Here is a 17915-nt window from a genome sequence, read left to right as displayed (position 1 = left end):
TTATGTTCTCCTCATGAGCATCTATGCCTCTTTTTATACATCCCATTATTTTATTTGCCTTTGTAGCAGCTGCCTGACACTGGCCACTGAATATGAGTCTGTCATCCACCCATACACCCAGGTCTTTTTCATTGATGGTTTTGCCCAGAGTTTTAGAATTAAGCACATAGTTATACATCTTATTACTTCTACCCAAGTGCATGACCTTACATTTATCCCCATTAAAGCTCATTTGCCATTTATCAGCCCAAGCTTCTAGTTTACATAAATCATCCTGTAATATAAAATTGTCCTCCCCTGTATTGATTACCCTACAGAGTTTAGTGTCATCTGCAAATATTGAAATTCTACTCTGAATGCCCCCTACAAGGTCATTAATAAATATGTTAAAAAGAAGAGGGCCCAATACTGACCCCTGTGGTACCCCACTGCTAACCGCGACCCAGTCCGAGTGTGCTCCATTAATAACCACCCTTTGTTTCCTATCCCTGAGCCAGCTCTCAACCCACTTACACATATTTTCCCCTATCCCCATTACTCTCATTTTATGTATCAACCTTTTGTGTGGCACCGTATCAAAAGCTTTGGAAAAGTCCATATACACTACGTCCACTGGGTTCCCTTGGTCCAGTCCGGAACTTACCTCTTCATAGAAGCTGATCAAATTAGTCTGACATGAGCGGTCCCTAGTAAGTGCCGGACAGGCAAGGATTTCTTTTTATGCTTTGTTTTGTTGATATTGCTTTCACTTTAAATAAACCTGACCAGAGGTCAGCATACTCCGTATCCAGCTGTACGCCTCAGGTTCAATGCACAAACCACGTGACCTTTGACCCCAGCAAAGGCGATCCCGGAGTGTTTTGTCACATTGTGGTGGAGAATGCGGGCACTCCGTGGCACAGGCGACAGTATGGAAGACGTGGTGAAAGCCCTAGTACAGTCCGCTGCCGTACAGCAGGAAGCTAACCGCTTGATGGCCGCACAGCTGAAGGAGTTGGTGGACGTGACGACTGCAGACCGCCAGCTTCTCCAACAGGTGGCGCAGCGCTTGGTGAGCATGCCTGAGGCTAACCCGGAAGTAGAGTCCAGGAGAATCCATGTGAGTCGGTACTGGCAAAAACTGACCGCAGAAGATGACGTTGAGGCGTACCTGACAACGTTTGAGCGGACAGCGTTGAGAGAGAAGTGGCCGAAGGAACGATGGGCCGATCTAATTGCTCCGTTTCTCTCCGGTGAGGCCCAAAAAGCTTACCATGACTTGGACCCGGAAGTCGCTCAGGACTTTGAGAGGCTGAAAGCTGAGGTCTTGGCCCGGCTGGGTGTGACGACGGCTGTCCGTGCACAGAGGGTACATCAGTGGACCTATCAGCCAGATAAACCGCCGCGATCGCAGATGTTCGACCTGATCTACTTGATAAAGAAATGGCTGCAACCCGAGGTACTGACAACTCCGGAGATAATCCAGCGGATCGTTCTGGACAAGTACCTGAGAGTACTACCACCGGCGCTGAAAAAGTGGGTGAGCCAAGGAAATCCCGCGACAGCGGATCAATTGGTGGACTTGGTGGAGCGTTAGTCCGTGGCGGAAGGACTTCCTGATGATACCGCTACTACCCGAACTGTACCTCCTCCTCGTGGAACCGGTAAGACTGTTCCAGGGACTGCGGGGGAAGGAAAATTGCCAAAAACTGTGGGGGAGGAACACGGGACTGCTCGCACCCCGAGATCAAGGGTGTCGGACTCTGGTTTCAATAGGGGGCCTGTTAGGTGTTTCCGTTGCCATGAGAAGGGCTATGTTTCTGCGAACTGTCCTGTTACCACTGAACCCATGCAGTGCGACGTTACGGACTCTAAGAAACGCATGTCTTTGGTTACACGGCTAGTAAGTGTGAATGCGGGTCAAAATGATACAGCGAAACACCTGCGTGAATTGTCTGTAGATGGGAAAAATGTTGTGGCATTGCTAGACTCTGGAAGTGTGGTGACTCTGGTGAAAGCCAGTTTGGTGGCACTTCCATCTGGTCCGTCTGATAAATTTTCTGTAACGTGTGTGCATGGTGACACCTGCTCATATCCTACAGCGGTCATATGTATCTCCACTCCCTATGGGTCTGTGCAACACAAAGTGGGACTCGTTCCCGCATTGTTACATGATATAATCCTGGGCAGGGATTTCCCTCATTTCTGGCAGTTGTGGGAGAATCAGTTGCTCCTTCACGGTAGCTGTAACCGTGAATCTTCCCCCATGCCATCTGGAGGCCCCGAGTTCCTAGACGAGACCCCACAGGAAGATGTTGCTGGGGTGGTTATTGAATCTAACCTTCAGTTCCCCTTCTCAGTTATGGCGGGGGAAACTGAGGAAACTGAGGAAAAACAGCGAGAGGCGGAGGCAGACAGCCATCCAGCACCCTGCCTACCCGATTTGGGAGTTCAGTTGGATGACTTCCACAGCGAACAAATGAAAGATCCTACCCTGACTCAGGCTAGGAAAAATGTAAAAGTGATAGATAGCGTACCCGTAGAACCTGACACTAGGCTAGCGTACCCGTACATGGTTCTTGAGAATGATTTACTCTACCAGGTAGAGAAAAAAGGGGAAGACACTGTGCAACAGTTAGTGGTACCCAAACCCTATCGGCGGAAGGTACTGGACCTGGCCCACGGACATATAATGGGGGGACATCTGGGGGTACAAAAAACCACAGAAAGGATATTGCATTGTTTTGTGTGGCCCGGAATACACAATGATGTGCGTAACTATTGTGAGTCCTGTCCAGAGTGCCAAATCTCGGCACCTAAACCTCGGTTCTGTAGCCCTTTGGTACCCCTCCCTATTATTGGGGTCCCGTTTGAGAGAATTGGGATGGATTTGGTTGGGCCCCTTCCCCGGTCCGCACGTGGGCATCAACATATCCTCGTCATCATGGACTATGCCACTCGTTATCCCGAAGCCATCCCTTTGCGTAACACTGCTACCAAAACGATCGCCAAAGAGTTGGTACAAAGTGTTTAGTCGGGTGGGAATTCCAAAACAGATACTCACCAACCAGGGGACTCCCTTTATGTCAAGGGTGATGAAGGAGCTCTGCAGGCTCTTACAAATAGACCAGTTGCGTACGTCGGTCTATCACCCTCAAACAGATGGCCTGGTTGAGCGGTTCAATAAAACCTTAAAACAGATGCTCCGGAAGGCGATAGACAAAGATGGGAAGAACTGGGATTACTTGTTACCCTATTTGCTGTTTGCCATTAGGGAAGTTCCCCAGTCTTCCACGGGATTCTCGCCTTTCGAGCTGTTATATGCCCGTCGTCCCCGTGGACTGTTGGACGTCGCAAAAGAAACCTGGGAAGGTCAAGTCACTCCCTTTAAAACGGTGATAGACCATGTAACGCAAATGCAGGACCGGATTGCTGCTGTCATGCCCCTTGTTAGGGAACATATGTTACAGGCCCAGGGAGCCCAGAGGCAATGTTATGATAGAGGCGCCAAGGTCCGTACGTTTGCACCCGGGGATAGGGTGTTGGTCCTAATCCCTACGGTGGATAGTAAATTTCTGGCAAAATGGCAGGGCCCCTTTGAGGTCATGGAACGAGTTGGAGAAGTGAACTATAAAGTGCACCAGCCTGGTAAGAGAAAACCAGAGCAGATTTATCATGTGAATCTGATAAAACCCTGGAAAGACCGCGCTGCCCTAACAGCGGATCTGCCCCGTCCAGTTTGCTCACCTACCATACCGGAGGTGCAGATTGCCGAGACTCTCTCTGAACGACAAAAATCTGAGGTTAAGCAGTTTTTGTTACAGAACCAACAGTTTTTCTCGGAAAAACCTGGCCAGACTAGGCTAGTGAAACATGAGATTGTCACAGAGCCTGGTGTCACAGTTCATGTGAAGCCATACCGGATTCCGGAAGCACGCCGTGAAGCCGTCTCCCGGGAGGTGAAGGCCATGTTGGACTTAGGAGTCATTGAAGAGTCGCACAGCGCCTGGTCCAGTCCAATCGTGTTGATACCTAAGCCGGATGGCTCTATACGGTTTTGCAATGACTTTCGGAAACTGAATGCGGTTTCTAAATTTGATGCCTACCCTATGCCCCGGGTCGATGAGTTGATCGATCGGCTGGGTAAAGCCCGATATATTACGACCCTGGATCTAACAAAGGGGTACTGGCAGATCCCTCTGGCCGAGGCGGCCAGAGAGAAGACGGCATTTGCTACACCGGAAGGGCTGTTCCAGTATATCTACATGCCGTTTGGACTTCACGGAGCCCCAGCAACGTTCCAGAGATTGATGGACCGAGTCTTGAGGCCCCACAGGCAGTACGCTTCTGCCTACCTAGACGACATCATAATTTACAGCATGGACTGGGAAGCTCACCTCCGGAAGGTACAGGACGTGATTGATGACCTGAGAGACGCAGGCTTAACGGCGAATCCCAAGAAATGTCACATCGGCCTTGAAGAAGCCCGATATTTGGGTTACGTGATTGGCAGAGGAGTTGTTAAACCCCAGATCGATAAGATACAGGCAATTCAGGGCTGGCCGCAGCCAGTAAACAAAAAACAAGTACAAGCTTTCCTGGGGATTGCCGGCTATTATCGCCGGTTCATACCCAATTTTGCAGCCACTGCTACCCCCGTGACGGATCTTACCAAAGGGAAGGGTTCCGTCATGGTAAAGTGGTCCTCAGCTGCCGAAGAGGCTTTCCATAGCCTGAAACGGGCTTTGTGCTCTCAGCCTGTCCTGGTGACTCCTGATTTCAGCAGTGAGTTTGTGGTGCAAACTGATGCTTCTGATACCGGTCTCGGAGCTGTACTTTCCCAGGTGAGGGACGGAGTCGAACACCCGGTCCTCTACCTCAGCCGGAAGCTGAATGTACATGAGCAGAGGTATGCCGTGGTTGAAAAAGAATGCCTAGCCATTAAATGGGCTCTCGACTCCCTCAAGTATTACCTGGCAGGTAGGAAGTTTAGGCTGGTCACGGACCATGCCCCTCTCAAATGGATGCACCTCCACAAGGACCATAATAGTCGGGTAACCCGGTGGTTCCTTGCCCTGCAGGCCTACTCGTTCACGGTAGAGCACCGCCCCGGGGTACAGATGGGGAATGCTGATGCCCTGTCCCGAGTACACTGTTTCAGGAGTGTCTTTGCTCGACCGGAGTGGTCTGAGCAGGGGGGGAGGATATGTAAGAGTCATGTCGGCCTGGTAGTCCGGGGCAGGTATATCTCGCCCAGGTATTTGTCCTATGTGAATTAGACCGCTCAGTATCTCCAGGGTTCTAATGGGTTAATATCTGCAGGAATAAAAGATGACCAGCTGGGGGTTGTGGGCGTCAGCCTGGGGCACACAGAATGCCTGTCTGTGTGAGACAAATGTGAGTAAGAGCCGTGCTCATGACCTGTGTTATGTTTGCTGGGTGGGAGCAGCCCCCCCAGTTGTTAGATAGGAACGTGTTTGTTTAGTAAGTGCCGGACAGGCAAGGATTTCTTTTTATGCTTTGTTTTGTTGATATTGCTTTCACTTTAAATAAACCTGACCAGAGGTCAGCATACTCCGTATCCAGCTGTACGCCTCAGGTTCAATGCACAAACCACGTGACCTTTGACCCCAGCAAAGGCGATCCCGGAGTGTTTTGTCACAGGTGGTTCACCGGAAACACCCTGTTTCTGCGAGCTCTCAGCCCGCCAAACATCTCATCTTGGACCGTAAGGGGTTCTGTGGCTTCTTCCACTTTCATGGTGTTTCTAACAGCCTGCAGGAGTATGTCCGTGTTTTCAGAAGAGAACAGATATCTCTCTCTTCTGGGAGGATGGCTGAAGAACATTCGCCTTCCACGGAATGAGATATAGAGTAAGTTGAAAGCTCACCCTCTTCTGAGCTAGGATCCTGCTCCCACCTGGGTCTTTTAGGACGGGGGGATTCAACCGGCGTCAGGGCTGATACCGTGGACTGTACCTCCTCTATAATGATAGTTTTAATACTATCTAGAAAGGAGGACTGCTCCTCTTTCAATAGTCCCGACATACAGCCGTCACACAATTTCTTAGAAAGTCCATCTGGAAGTTTGTTAGAACATAGTGGGCATCTATTCGTCTTGCGTTTTGGAACTGCCGCAGAACGTTTGGGTGCTTCTTTATCCTGCAATAGAGATATAAGAGCGCCCTATAGCTTGTGTGTGACGTGCTGTGAAAAAAGGACCCCACTATGTATAACTTACATGTTCTGGGGCGAGCTCTGAGGACTGAGTGTCTGCACGACCTGCACCTTCCATGTTCCTAGGACAAGTGTGCTGTCAGATGTTTGTGTTTAAATAGACTGCCTTACCAGGCTTCAAAACATCTGCCTCGTCCTCCTTCTGAGCTCAGCTGCTGGTGATCCTCCTGATCTGCGACGGACCTGTATGCATCCCTGATGGAACGCTGAACAGTAGGCGGGAATTCCTCCCCGGTCCCACTAGCACTGTCCCACGAGGCCGCGCTCTCTCGGCGTCCCCGCCGGCAGCAACGAGGCCCGGGCCGAAACCCCGCCCCCGGAAGTCGTCACCGGAACTGGAAATGGACGCCGGCGCTCACGATGACGCGTCGTGCCAGGAGACTGATCACCGCCGGCGTGCGGCCGGGTACACAGCTGCAGGAGCAGAGCCCTCTGGAGAGGGGTGCGCCGAAGATGGGAGCACACAGCTCGACCCGCGCTGAGGGACCTCCCTCGGTGTCAGCGCGCTCTGTGGAGTCTGCCGCTGGAGCAAGCGTCCGCTGCTCAGAGCCCTCTAGTGAGGGATGAAGCTTCCCGGGAGCCCAGCTCAACCAGCTATCCTACAATCTTCGGCACGGTAAGCCGCACCAAAACTCCTCTGCGTCTGTCCCTGATAGGGACAGGAAAAACACTGAAGGGTGGAGGTGGGGAGGGGCTATTTAACCTCTTCTGTGTTCCTGTCCCTATCAAGGATAAGAAGGACAACCTCCTGGTGGTGCTGTCAGGAGGGACATCCTGGAAATCATGCTTATTTTCAGAGTAGGTCTTATTTTCGGGGAAACACGGTATAACACACTGCTGCATAGAAATACTAAAAATGGAACGATTACTTCCCTATTCTACCGTAGTGCATTAAATTTACTGATATAGATTCCTCCACTTCTTTACCACACAAGGGAAGTTTAAATTAATAGAAAATGTGTTCTTTCTATTTTCAGCAATCTAAACCTGCGGTAAATCTTGTAGTATGGCAAGTCCTGTAGTCTGAAAAAATACAATAATGTGGCAAGGCCACAGAGTTTGCTATAATTAAATCTAATTTTGCTGGTGTATGGTTCTCATAAGTATTGCTCACTCCGCCAGATGATTCAAGAGCCATACTAAAATTTTTACAATATAACCACCTACTAAACAGAATATTTCATAATTACTTTAGTTTGAGTCATTAATACATTTACATAATCCTAAACTAACCCCCAAAAACATAAATAGTAATTAAGAATGAGGAACTCCAGTTAAAGGGGTTGCCATGTGGAGACAACCCCATTTTATATGGAAGCAGGGAGCCACAGTCTGGTTTCTCTAAATCCTGAAGAAAACTTCTGGCTGAACAGTCTCCCCTACAGTGATTAACCATGTACTGCATGGATAGGCTAGGCTGGCCAATGTAGCACTCACACTCTGCACACTGAGACAGTTACTGACATGAAAACTGCTAAAATAAAAACAACACATACTCACCTTCCAGACTGGCACCGTTCCAGCAATGTTGGCACCGTGTTCACATGACATTTTTATATTAAATGCCCAATGCACCTTATCATAGGCTGCTGATTGCCTGCATCCTTCACAGTTCTGTTGATGGAACTTGATCTGACAGAAGGCTGCAGCCAATCAGCAGCCGCCAACAGGCTACAATGCTCATGTAACATAAAAATGTCAGGTGAACACTGGGAGGCATCGTGCCAACATTAAATGGTGACAGTCCAAGAGGAGCATATGTGTTGTTTTTATTTTATTTGTGACACTACAGCATTTAAGAGGGGTTGTCCAGTAGTGGAAACCCTTTTAATACGGCTTTATAATGTATACAACACTACTGTGCTATGTTTTATGCTGTTATCTATAGTAGTTATGAAATGGGAAAACCATCATGATATGAATGGGTATATTACCAATCGTGCCTTTTACTTAAACAAGAGTTACCAGTACCTGAATCTGTGCCTGTACTTGTTGGGCACCAGGTGACTTCTGTGTCTGAGAAACAGGACTGGTGAGAAATTGTGTTTTAATGGCTGGTTGAGTGGCGTAGGTCAGCTTCTGCTGTTGGGCCTGTTGCTGTTGTTGTTGAGCCTGGACAGTGACTTGTTGTGTTATCTGCTAAAGAGTACAAGAACAATGTTACTGAAATGTCTCCGCAGACATAATAGACAAGGTGCATGAACATTGGCTATTGGCTCATAGTGTACCTTGCGGACGTGACCGGCCTGAGTTTTTCTATGGCTGTCTGATCCTGGCCTAACTTTACTGTAATTTGCAGGCAATAACTAGATATTAGAGGACTTTACAATATTTGTGTTTTTGTAAAGCCCCAATACACATTAAACAAAATAGTCAGCTGAACATGCTGATATCTATGGCTTTGGCCGACGGTCTAATGTGTATGGAGTGTCAGCCAACTAATGGTTGGGAGAGATGTCGATCACGCGTGTACGATTTAAGATTGACGATTGTATTGTTCTCCCTAAGATAAGCCGCAGGCCAATGTATCAGTCGGCAACTTTCTCATAAAGAACATATGAGCGCTTGGTCGAACGACTGAGATGGCTGTCAGCCGAACAATTGGCTGAGACAATTGTACCATTGGCTCCAGTGAGCAAAATTACCAGCTAAAATTACATGGTTGACACTGTGCGGCTAATAAGGGGCTATTGTACTGTATGCAGTAACACCTCTCTGTAAATGTGGTAGATTGCAAGGAAGGCTCAGTCTTTTTCAGTCGTTTTCTTAACAGGTAGGATCCTCCTTTAATGCCAGCAAAATTAAATAATGATATAGTAAGCAGCAGTCAATCTTGATTTCTTTGGTTTACTTTTTTTTTATCTATTGTGTTGTACATTGTCTGTCACAATTAATGTATACAAATGTTTGGCTATCCATGTCTCTATGTATGAGTTGTGGTCATACATGATTCTATTGTACTGGCAGTCCCCGACTTAAGAACACCCGGCTTACGTACGCCTCCAAGTTACAAACGTAAGATTTAAAAAAACAAAAACTAATACTCACTTAATTGCTCACCACTGTTAACCGTCTGGTTCTCTTCCTTCAGCTGTCACACGCCGCATCTTCAGCCTCTTCACTTTAGGCAATAATTCTGGCCATGTCCAGGTCTCATAGGTCACTGAGTGGCAACGCCAAGACATGCGCCGTGAGCTTCTGATGCGCAGTGACCATCGAGACCTGAACGCAGACGGAATTCTAGCCTATAGTGAAAAGGCCAGAAGTGCAGCAAGCGACTGCAGAAAAAATAAGACTGTATGGCGGGCAGCAAGGCAACTGCGGAGGTGAGGAATAAGGTGAGTATTGGTAAAAAAAATAACACCTAATACTCACCTCTTTGGCCTTCTTGCAGCTCACTGTCTCTCGTCTTGTCCTCTTCTTTCCGTCATCACGAGCCACATCTCTAGCCTCTTCATTATATGCCTGAATTTCCAACTTTGTGCAGGCCCCAGAGGTCACTGCTTGTTGTAAGGTCAGATTGTGTCCTTATGATGCGCAGTTATTTCCAAGGAGTGGACGCAGACAGAAGTTCTGGCATATAATAGAGAGGCCAGAGAAGCGACAGGCAATGGCGGAAAGAAGAGGACCGTAAAGTGTGCATTTGGTTGGCCATAGAGGTTAGTGATGAGGTGAGTATTAGTTTCTTTGCCGACACTGTTCCAACCTACAAATTCTGGTTACAAACAAATCTGTAGAACCTATCTAGTTTGTAAACCAGGGACTGCGTGTAAGTTCAGAAATGATCTTTTAACATCATACAAAAAATTTAAGTTTTCCTAATTGAAACCAAGCGACATCTCACATTCACTTTGTATTGAATATGAATATGATTACGTTTATGATGACTGCAAGGATCATAAACAAGAAGCCAACTGTCCAACAATGTGCGTGTTTTCTATTATGGACTAAACATGGACTGTTAAATGGACTCATGTCACGATTCCTCCATTTAGTGAGTGATTGCTATGCTGTTCCATGGAAATTGTCTTGCTGAGTTGTCTGTGTCTTGATTGACAGCTTTGATGCCCAATCCTGTGATGGGCTTGCTGAGCTGTCAGTGCCTTGATTGACAGTTCAGCTGTCGAATCTGTGACTGGGAGGTGCAGGACTTTCTCCAGGTGTTCAGTGTTCTGGTGATTGCCCAGCTACTTTACTGAGCTCTCTGCCCCTGATCCCTGCCAGACGTAGTTTGTGCTTCTTGAGGAGGGTGTTAGCTTGATTCTCCTGCTTGACCTTTGGTCTGTGTTCTTACTATCCCTTTGTCTTGTCGTTTGGCTATCTACGTACTCTCTTGGTATTGACCCCGAAACATCTTACTCATCTGCCTTACGGTCTGCCGTGAATAGTGACTAGCCTCACAATTCAACTGTGTAAGGGCACCAAGGGATAAGGACAGCCAGGTAATGTCCAAGCAGATGACAAGGAGATTCTCGAAACTGGTATGAAAGCCACAGATGTCTGAGAGTCCAGAACGACAACATATGGTGGACTGGTGAACTAAGTGAATTATGAGCAGTGAGTGTGGACTTTGTTGTATTGAATATATAAAACTTGTTCGTGCGGTGTGAGAGCTATAAAGGAGCTGTTGTCACAAACAGGACATTTAGAAGTGTCTGAGAATATGATAATAATAGATACAAACACAACATATCTATGGTTGTCAGATCTAGATTGTCTCAGTAATCTTATCACTTCCAACAAAAAAGAGGTCAGCTAAATTCTCAGTGTTAACACTCAATTGGGAACATTAGGGATGATTGTGAGAACAATCGATCAGAAGTTCATTCACTCACAAGTGGGAGATTATAAGACATATAAATTTAAAATATATTAAATATTTGTATACCATTTTGTAATCTGTATAGTCAGGGTCAATTGATAATTTCAAAAGCCTTCAGAAGTGCTGATCAGGATGCAGATGGGAGACAAAAGCTCCGAAGAACACAAGTATCTTCTAACTGTAGGACAGACATTGGGGATGATACCACCTTGCAAGATGTCTTACTTCTGTGATTTGAATGCAGTGTGCCTTGATCATAGTGTCTCAAAGTCGGGAGAAGAAGTGCATAGCTGGAGTCCCAAAAAAGAGGTACAAAAGACCCAAGTGTGCCAAGGGAGGGATTAAGCAAGGCAAAGCAAGAAGAGAGAGAAATCATAGCTGGAGGAAGTCATACTGGAGCAAGGGAAAACGATTGAAGGAACTTGGTTCAGGCTTGGTAACCAGGTCAATGGTTCTACATTGATTTGCATTGTTTGGGTCATAGTTGATAGTTATGAGTTTACTTTACATTGCTGTATTTCATTCTTTTATTAATGTTGTGTTATCTATTATACAAATTAACCTTCTTTAGGTATATAGTGGCTCTTAATGTCTTTGTTGTTTGTAGGCAATATTGTAATCATTAAGTTTTAGGGTATTGTGTTTTCTGATAATTTATTTTATCAATTTTACATTGTTCACTTGATTCTGGGTACAGAATTATTTATTCTCTATACACTTTTGTTTAAGTGTTTTCCTTGCTGACTGTCCCCTAGAATCTACATAGGGATACTGTTATTGTGCGATATTCTTATCATTTGGTATTGTTAATAATGTTTCTTGATGTTTTTATTTTTAAGTATTCTTGTCATTTGGTATTAATATTGTCCACGATAATGGTATTCTTTACACAGATAATACATTTCTACCTAAAACATGAAGGTTTTACCTTCTGTTGTTGCACAGAGGCCTGTCCTGCAGATGCACCAGACTGCAAGGCTTTTTGTTGTTGCTGCTTTAGTTTCAGAAGCTGCTGTACATTCAAGGGTTGAGCAACCACAGTCTGCCCACCTGGAGGGCAAAGTAGAAAAGTCAGGACCTTTAATTTATTTTATTTTTTAAATCATCATTATTAAAGGTGATTAGTCACAAGGTTTTTGCTACCTCATCTGAGAGCAGCATGATGTAGAGGGGCAGAGACCCTGATTCCAACAATCAATGTCTTACTTTACTGGTTACTGCAGTTTTGATTAAAAAATGATGATACCAAAGATAAGGATGCCGCGCTGACAGAGAGGCTGGAACTCGTGTGGCAAAAAAACAGTAGCGCGGTGAGTGAGGGGCGTGGCTAAAAGGTGACGTCACCTGTCCAAGAAATGGACACTAGCAGGGGCCAATCCCGACGCGTTTCGAGGGAACTGACCCTCTTTTTTTTTTAGTTCATTTGCCACACGAGTTCCAGCCACTCTGTCAGCGCGGCATCCTTATCTTTGGTATCATCGATTTAACTGTTTTCGGCAGGGGTTTGCACACAGCCCTGCCTAGGTGCCTGCAGCTTCACGTGGAGGGTGTTAGCCCAGCGCCAGTGTGATTGTTTGTAGTTTGTATTTGATTTAAAATGGTTTTCTCTGCAGCTGATCTAGCAGTTCTCATAGCAGATCTAGCAGTTCTCATAGCAGATCTAGCAGTTCTCATAGCAGATCTAGCAGTTCTCATAGCAGATCTAGCAGTTCTCATAGCAGATCTAGCAGTTCTCATAGCAGATCTAGCAGTTCTCATAGCTGATCTAGCAGTTCTCAGAATGCTGAGCTCTGTGTAACCCCGCCCACAGCCCTGATTGGCAGATTTCTGTGTACACTGTGCATAGACAGAAAGCTGCCAATAAGTGGTGGGAGTGGGGTTACACGACATGGCAGCAGATCCTCCAAAGATAATCTCCCACTGTAGTTTTTACAAAATCATTTTTTTTCTCATTTATGTCTGATAAATATAAGTGATATATCCATAGCATACCTGCAGCTTTCTGGGGCTGGCCAATAGCAACACTAATTCCTGCCACGGTGACTGGCAGTGTGGTTACACCGGTGGATGACACAACAGCGGACACAACGGGAGGCTTTGCTAGGGCCACTTGTGCAGTCTGTCCTGGCTGGGCCTGAATTTGGCCCTGGGCCTGAAGCTTAAATAAGCATTTTCAATTAAAAAAAAACATTCTTTAAAAACTTGAAAATTGTTAAAAAGTTTAAAACCAAGAAATGAGAGAAAAAGTTAGTAAGAAATAGTAAAATCAAATATTATATAAAATCATACAAAAATATACAATACATACAGAAATCCAAACTTTCGGTATAAAGCCCTCTTCTGAATCTCCAGCCCAAGTATATCTAATGTAGGATATGGAAACAGCTGCTTCTCATAGATTTCAACAGATATTTCCATGCAAAAGTCACAGAATCAGGGTGAAGGAGGAGAAGAGGGAACAGAAGACATTCTCAGGACACCTCCCAGTCTCCCCACTGGTTCACCACCAGCAGTGGAACCCGCAGCGATCAAACATTTATGGCATATCTTATGTACAGGCTATAGATACAGGTATACTGACAACTCATTTATTAAAGGGGTAGCCCACATTACAACATTTTTTTCTGAAGGATCCGAAAGTGTTTGATAGGACACAAATTTGTTCTTTACTCCAGCTGCTCAGTAGAAGGCCCGCAGCTCTTCATATATGAGCTTTGTAAAGACTGCAGAGCAGCTGCCCCAGCATTTATAGCAAACAAGATGACCATGGTAATTGAAGTTAGGGGGCTGGCCACATGTTTCGGCTACAAGTTTCTTTCTTTGTGACAGTATAAAACCCTTGCCTGTGCATCAGTAAAGAGAGAATCATTCTTTTTACATCATCATCCTGATGTGCTGTCTTATTTCCCCAAGCAGCTCTGTAGCATACCTTACTATTCGGAGTTCAGAAGGCAATAGAAGAGAGTGGATTTCACCGACACATGGGTAAATCACATGACCAACGCTGTCCTGCTTCCTATGGCTGAGGAGAAGACAGCTTTATAATGTTTACATAGCTCATATACAGGCAGCCGTCTACTGAACAGTGAGGGTAATGTATGAGCGCATATACAGGTTAAAGTCCGGCCAATAGCACTTCACAACTTCTAGAAATTATTTTTATAAAGTGGACAACCCCTTGAAAATGAAATCTTACCAAGCGAGCCACGTGCAGGTTAGTAACCGCTCCTGTGAGAACGGCTCCGGCTCTTGGTGCAGGAACAGCAGTGAGCTGCTGCGCCTGTTGCTGTGGTGGTGCTGGCTGCTGCTGCGCCTGTGCTTGCGCTGCCTGTGGGGCTCCTGGCGGAGGCGGCTGCTGAGATACTGCCTGGGTTGTTTGTTGTGGGAGCTGCATTTTCTGCTTTTGTAATTTGAGTAGTTGTTCCTTGTTCCAATAAAATAATATATAAAATTAATTTACTAAGCACCGGTAACTTACTGGGAATAGTAAAATGTGTAGCCACCTTACCTGTGATAATTTCCCAACAGCTTTTATTTGTCCTGGCGACTGTGCCTGAGCCTGGATCTGGGGAACCTGTGCTTGGGCAGCCTGCTGTTGACGAAGAAGCTGGAACTGGGCTGGAGTAATGGTTTTACTAGCAAGCTGAACCCCAGCAGTTGTGGCTGGAGAGGAAATGGACACAAGAAATAAGACAAGAAAACCAGAAAATGTCTCAAACAATAAAATAGTACAAGTAAAACATAGAATAAAATAATTCACTACCTGCTGTCACCTGAGTGACAATTGAACGGGCCGGTGTCTGGACAGGAGTGATACTGCTGCACACCACAGTACCACCAGTCACTGGAGTCACTGCTCGGACTCCCTGGTTTGTTGCTATGGTGACCATCTCTGCCGATGTCCCTGAAGTGGCTACTGCTCTTTGCTGGGCATGGACAACCTGTGCTGCCCCACCAGGAGCCTAAGAGAAATGCAGTTTAACTTTACATTTCAGACTTTTATTACAAACCAACCAAACGTAAACTGCTTATTTATTATTATTTTTACTTACGGCTAATGTTCCTGGTATAACGGGAGATGCCAGCCTCTTATTGATGGGCTGGAAGGTGGCAGAAGGAACTCCCGCAACAGTATTTACTATGACGTTTCCACTAACAGCAGCTGTACAAAAAAGAGACCAGATACAAATAAAAATCCTACCAAGGAAGAAGGCTTTCTTTTTTGTTGGTTTTAAGAGAACCCATCAGGACAAACCCAGTAATGGAGATTTGAGCATCTATGTGATGTGCTACTTTGTAGAGTAAGACAACATTGCAGCGGAGACCTAACGGGAAATGTTTAAAGCCCCCATAGAGAATAGACAGCTGTCAGCCGAAGAATGATTCAGCCACCATCTACCTCTCCCGAGTCCCCACAGACAGGAAAGCTTGGCATGGTCAACGTTCCTGACCTTGGATGATCTTTGCTGGCTATAAGCATCCATTGACAATAAGCTGATAGATTGCATTTGATCACTGCAGACTGAGGATAAACTAAGTAGTAAGTGGTCAATTTCACTTCAGCGCCATTACAGGAAATGAAAAGAAACCTGTCTGGTGATTCCTGCTGCCCAACCACATGACTGCAACCCAACGTATTATTTTTCTCTGAAGTGCTTCAGAATTTCAAACATGATATACTTGGAAGATCCAACTGGGGACCATAGATGGATTCCAGACTATTCTGGCTCCATCACTGGCCAGCCTCTTCCCCAGCATCACTGTAGGAGATTGACACTTCTGTCCCTTGCAAGCACATAGGAAGAGACTTGTCAATCAGCTGCATAAGTGCTGGGAAGAGCCGGCCAGATATTCAAAGTGTATTTTCCAAAGAAACATATCTGGCTGCAATAGTGCACCAGGGATGTGATCCATGACACGGCTGTTTATGCAGAATGAATCGCTTGACAGAATCATTTTAAGCATCACACTCTGATTTATTATTATAATGTAGAGCATCCTAGATCTCTTTATAACCAATCTCCTCTCTGACAAAGAGATGAGGATCCTGAACACAGGACCCCTCTCTATTAAACAGAACCTGTCCCCGTGAAAATGCAGTCCAATCTGCAGGCACCATGTTATAGAGGAGCGGGAGCGGAGCAGATTGATACATAGTTTTGTGAGAAAAGATTGAGTATAACCTGTGTTTTCATCGTTTCCACCCCTGCTCTTTCTGGGATTTTGGGTCCAGTGGGCGGTCCAATCATTGACTGACAGCTGTTTTTGTGTATATAGAGTCAGCTGTCATTCACTTATAGGACCGCCCACTGGACTGAAAATCCTACAAAGAGCAGACGATTAAATCATAGATTATACTGAATCTTTTCTCACAAAAATATACCGTATATACTCGAGTATATGCCGAGAATTTCAGCCCACTTTTTTGGGCTGAAAGTCCCCCTCTCGGCTTATACTCGAGTATAAGCAGCACTATATGGGGTAAATATCTCTATGGAGCATCTTATGGGGCCATAATCAACATTTGTGCAGCATTATATTGGGCAAATGTCTCTATGGCGCATCTTATGGGGCCATAATCAACATTTGGGCAGCATTATATGGGGCAAATGTGTCTATGGAGCATCTTATGGGGCCATAATTAACCTTTATGCAGGATTATATGGGGCATATTTTAATATGGGGCATCTTATGGGGCCCATAATAAACTTTATGGAGCATTATATGGAGCGTATTTTGTATGGAGCATCTTATGGGGCCCATCATGAACTGTATGGAGCATTATATGGGGCTCCTGATTCAATATGGATATTCAAAAACACTTAACCTACTGATGTCGCAATTAATTTTACTTTTATTGGTATCTATTTTTACTTTTGAAATTTACCATTAGCTGCTGCATTTCCCACCCTAGGCTTATACTCGAGTCATTAAGTTTTCCCAGTTTTTTGTGGCAAAATTAGGGGGGTCGGCTTATACGCGGGTCGGCTTATACTCGAGTATATACGGTATATCAATCTGCCCCGCTCCCCCTGCTCTATAACATGGTTCCCCTTAACTCTGGTAGGGTCTATAAATATGGGTTTTCTAAACTGGGCCACCCCTTAAAAGTACATTTGTGATTTATAGCCTTTTATAATTAGACATATATGATACTTATGCTGCACAACAGATCAATCTAGTCCAGTGCACTTCCTTCCTATGCTAATCACTGATAGTAGGGAACAGAGGCAGGGCTGCAGGATTATGGCTGAGCTGGCACAGTAGAAATAGTAGGACGGCACATATCGATTGCTGTCTATGGGGTAAAGCTTGTTAGAGAGTTGGACCCTTAAGTTTTCTGCAACACCTTGTTAAATCATTGAGTATCTTACCCGCTTGTATACTTGCTCCTGTCGCTGCCGTCTTAATGGTTCCAGCCTGTACAAACACAAGCAGAGATATGGAATATACAGAATAACAGTCAACAGACATTTCCTGTTTCTATCAAATATTACAAAAACAGAACAGTTTATTTCTGAAACAGATATGCATATTTAAATGTTATAAAATAGTGTTTGAAAAAATAATAGTACTGCACTATTCTGAGCTTAAAGGGACTCTGTCAGTGCAGGACGACTGTTAAAGCAAGTACAGACGCTCGGAGCATCATGGTGGGTCAAATATTTGTGTAACTTCTCACCTGCTTGTTTTTCCTCCATTTCTACCCTTCTTTGGCTGTATAAAGCCAAAGCTATCAATCAAATAAGGGGGAGGGATGGAGTGAAAAATTAAATAATTGAGTGCACTTATTACTTTGGCCACAAAGGGTGCATCGATCGCCTGTACTTGATTTGAACAGTCATTCTGTGCTGACATAGTCCCTTTAACACTGAAAA

The 17915-nt window shown here is 45.4% G+C and overlaps 1 protein-coding gene across 12 annotated transcripts in view; it reads right to left on the bottom strand.

The window, feature by feature from the left end:
- The window catches only part of LOC143812727 (E1A-binding protein p400-like), a 220183-nt gene that overhangs the window by 11311 nt on the left and 190957 nt on the right, over positions 1-17915 (bottom strand). For 10 of the 12 annotated variants that reach the window (XM_077293327.1, XM_077293337.1, XM_077293331.1 and 7 more), the window contains 8 exons: positions 17412-17457; positions 15090-15199; positions 14801-14999; positions 14546-14700; positions 14234-14461; positions 13030-13195; positions 11966-12087; positions 8187-8354 (listed from right to left, as the gene is read on the bottom strand). In XM_077293327.1, coding sequence (XP_077149442.1) covers positions 8187-8354; positions 11966-12087; positions 13030-13195; positions 14234-14461; positions 14546-14700; positions 14801-14999; positions 15090-15199; positions 17412-17457 — 1194 coding nt within the window. The remainder of the gene's footprint in view (positions 1-8186; positions 8355-11965; positions 12088-13029; positions 13196-14233; positions 14462-14545; positions 14701-14800; positions 15000-15089; positions 15200-17411; positions 17458-17915) is intronic. The other 2 variants (XM_077293330.1, XM_077293334.1) reach the window with 1 other exon arrangement.

The sequence above is a fragment of the Ranitomeya variabilis genome, chromosome 1 (genome assembly GCF_051348905.1).
Source record: "Ranitomeya variabilis isolate aRanVar5 chromosome 1, aRanVar5.hap1, whole genome shotgun sequence".
Taxonomy (NCBI): Eukaryota; Metazoa; Chordata; class Amphibia; order Anura; family Dendrobatidae; genus Ranitomeya; species Ranitomeya variabilis.
Note: the sequence above shows the minus strand (reverse complement) of the source record. Positions and strands in the feature narration are given on the sequence as shown.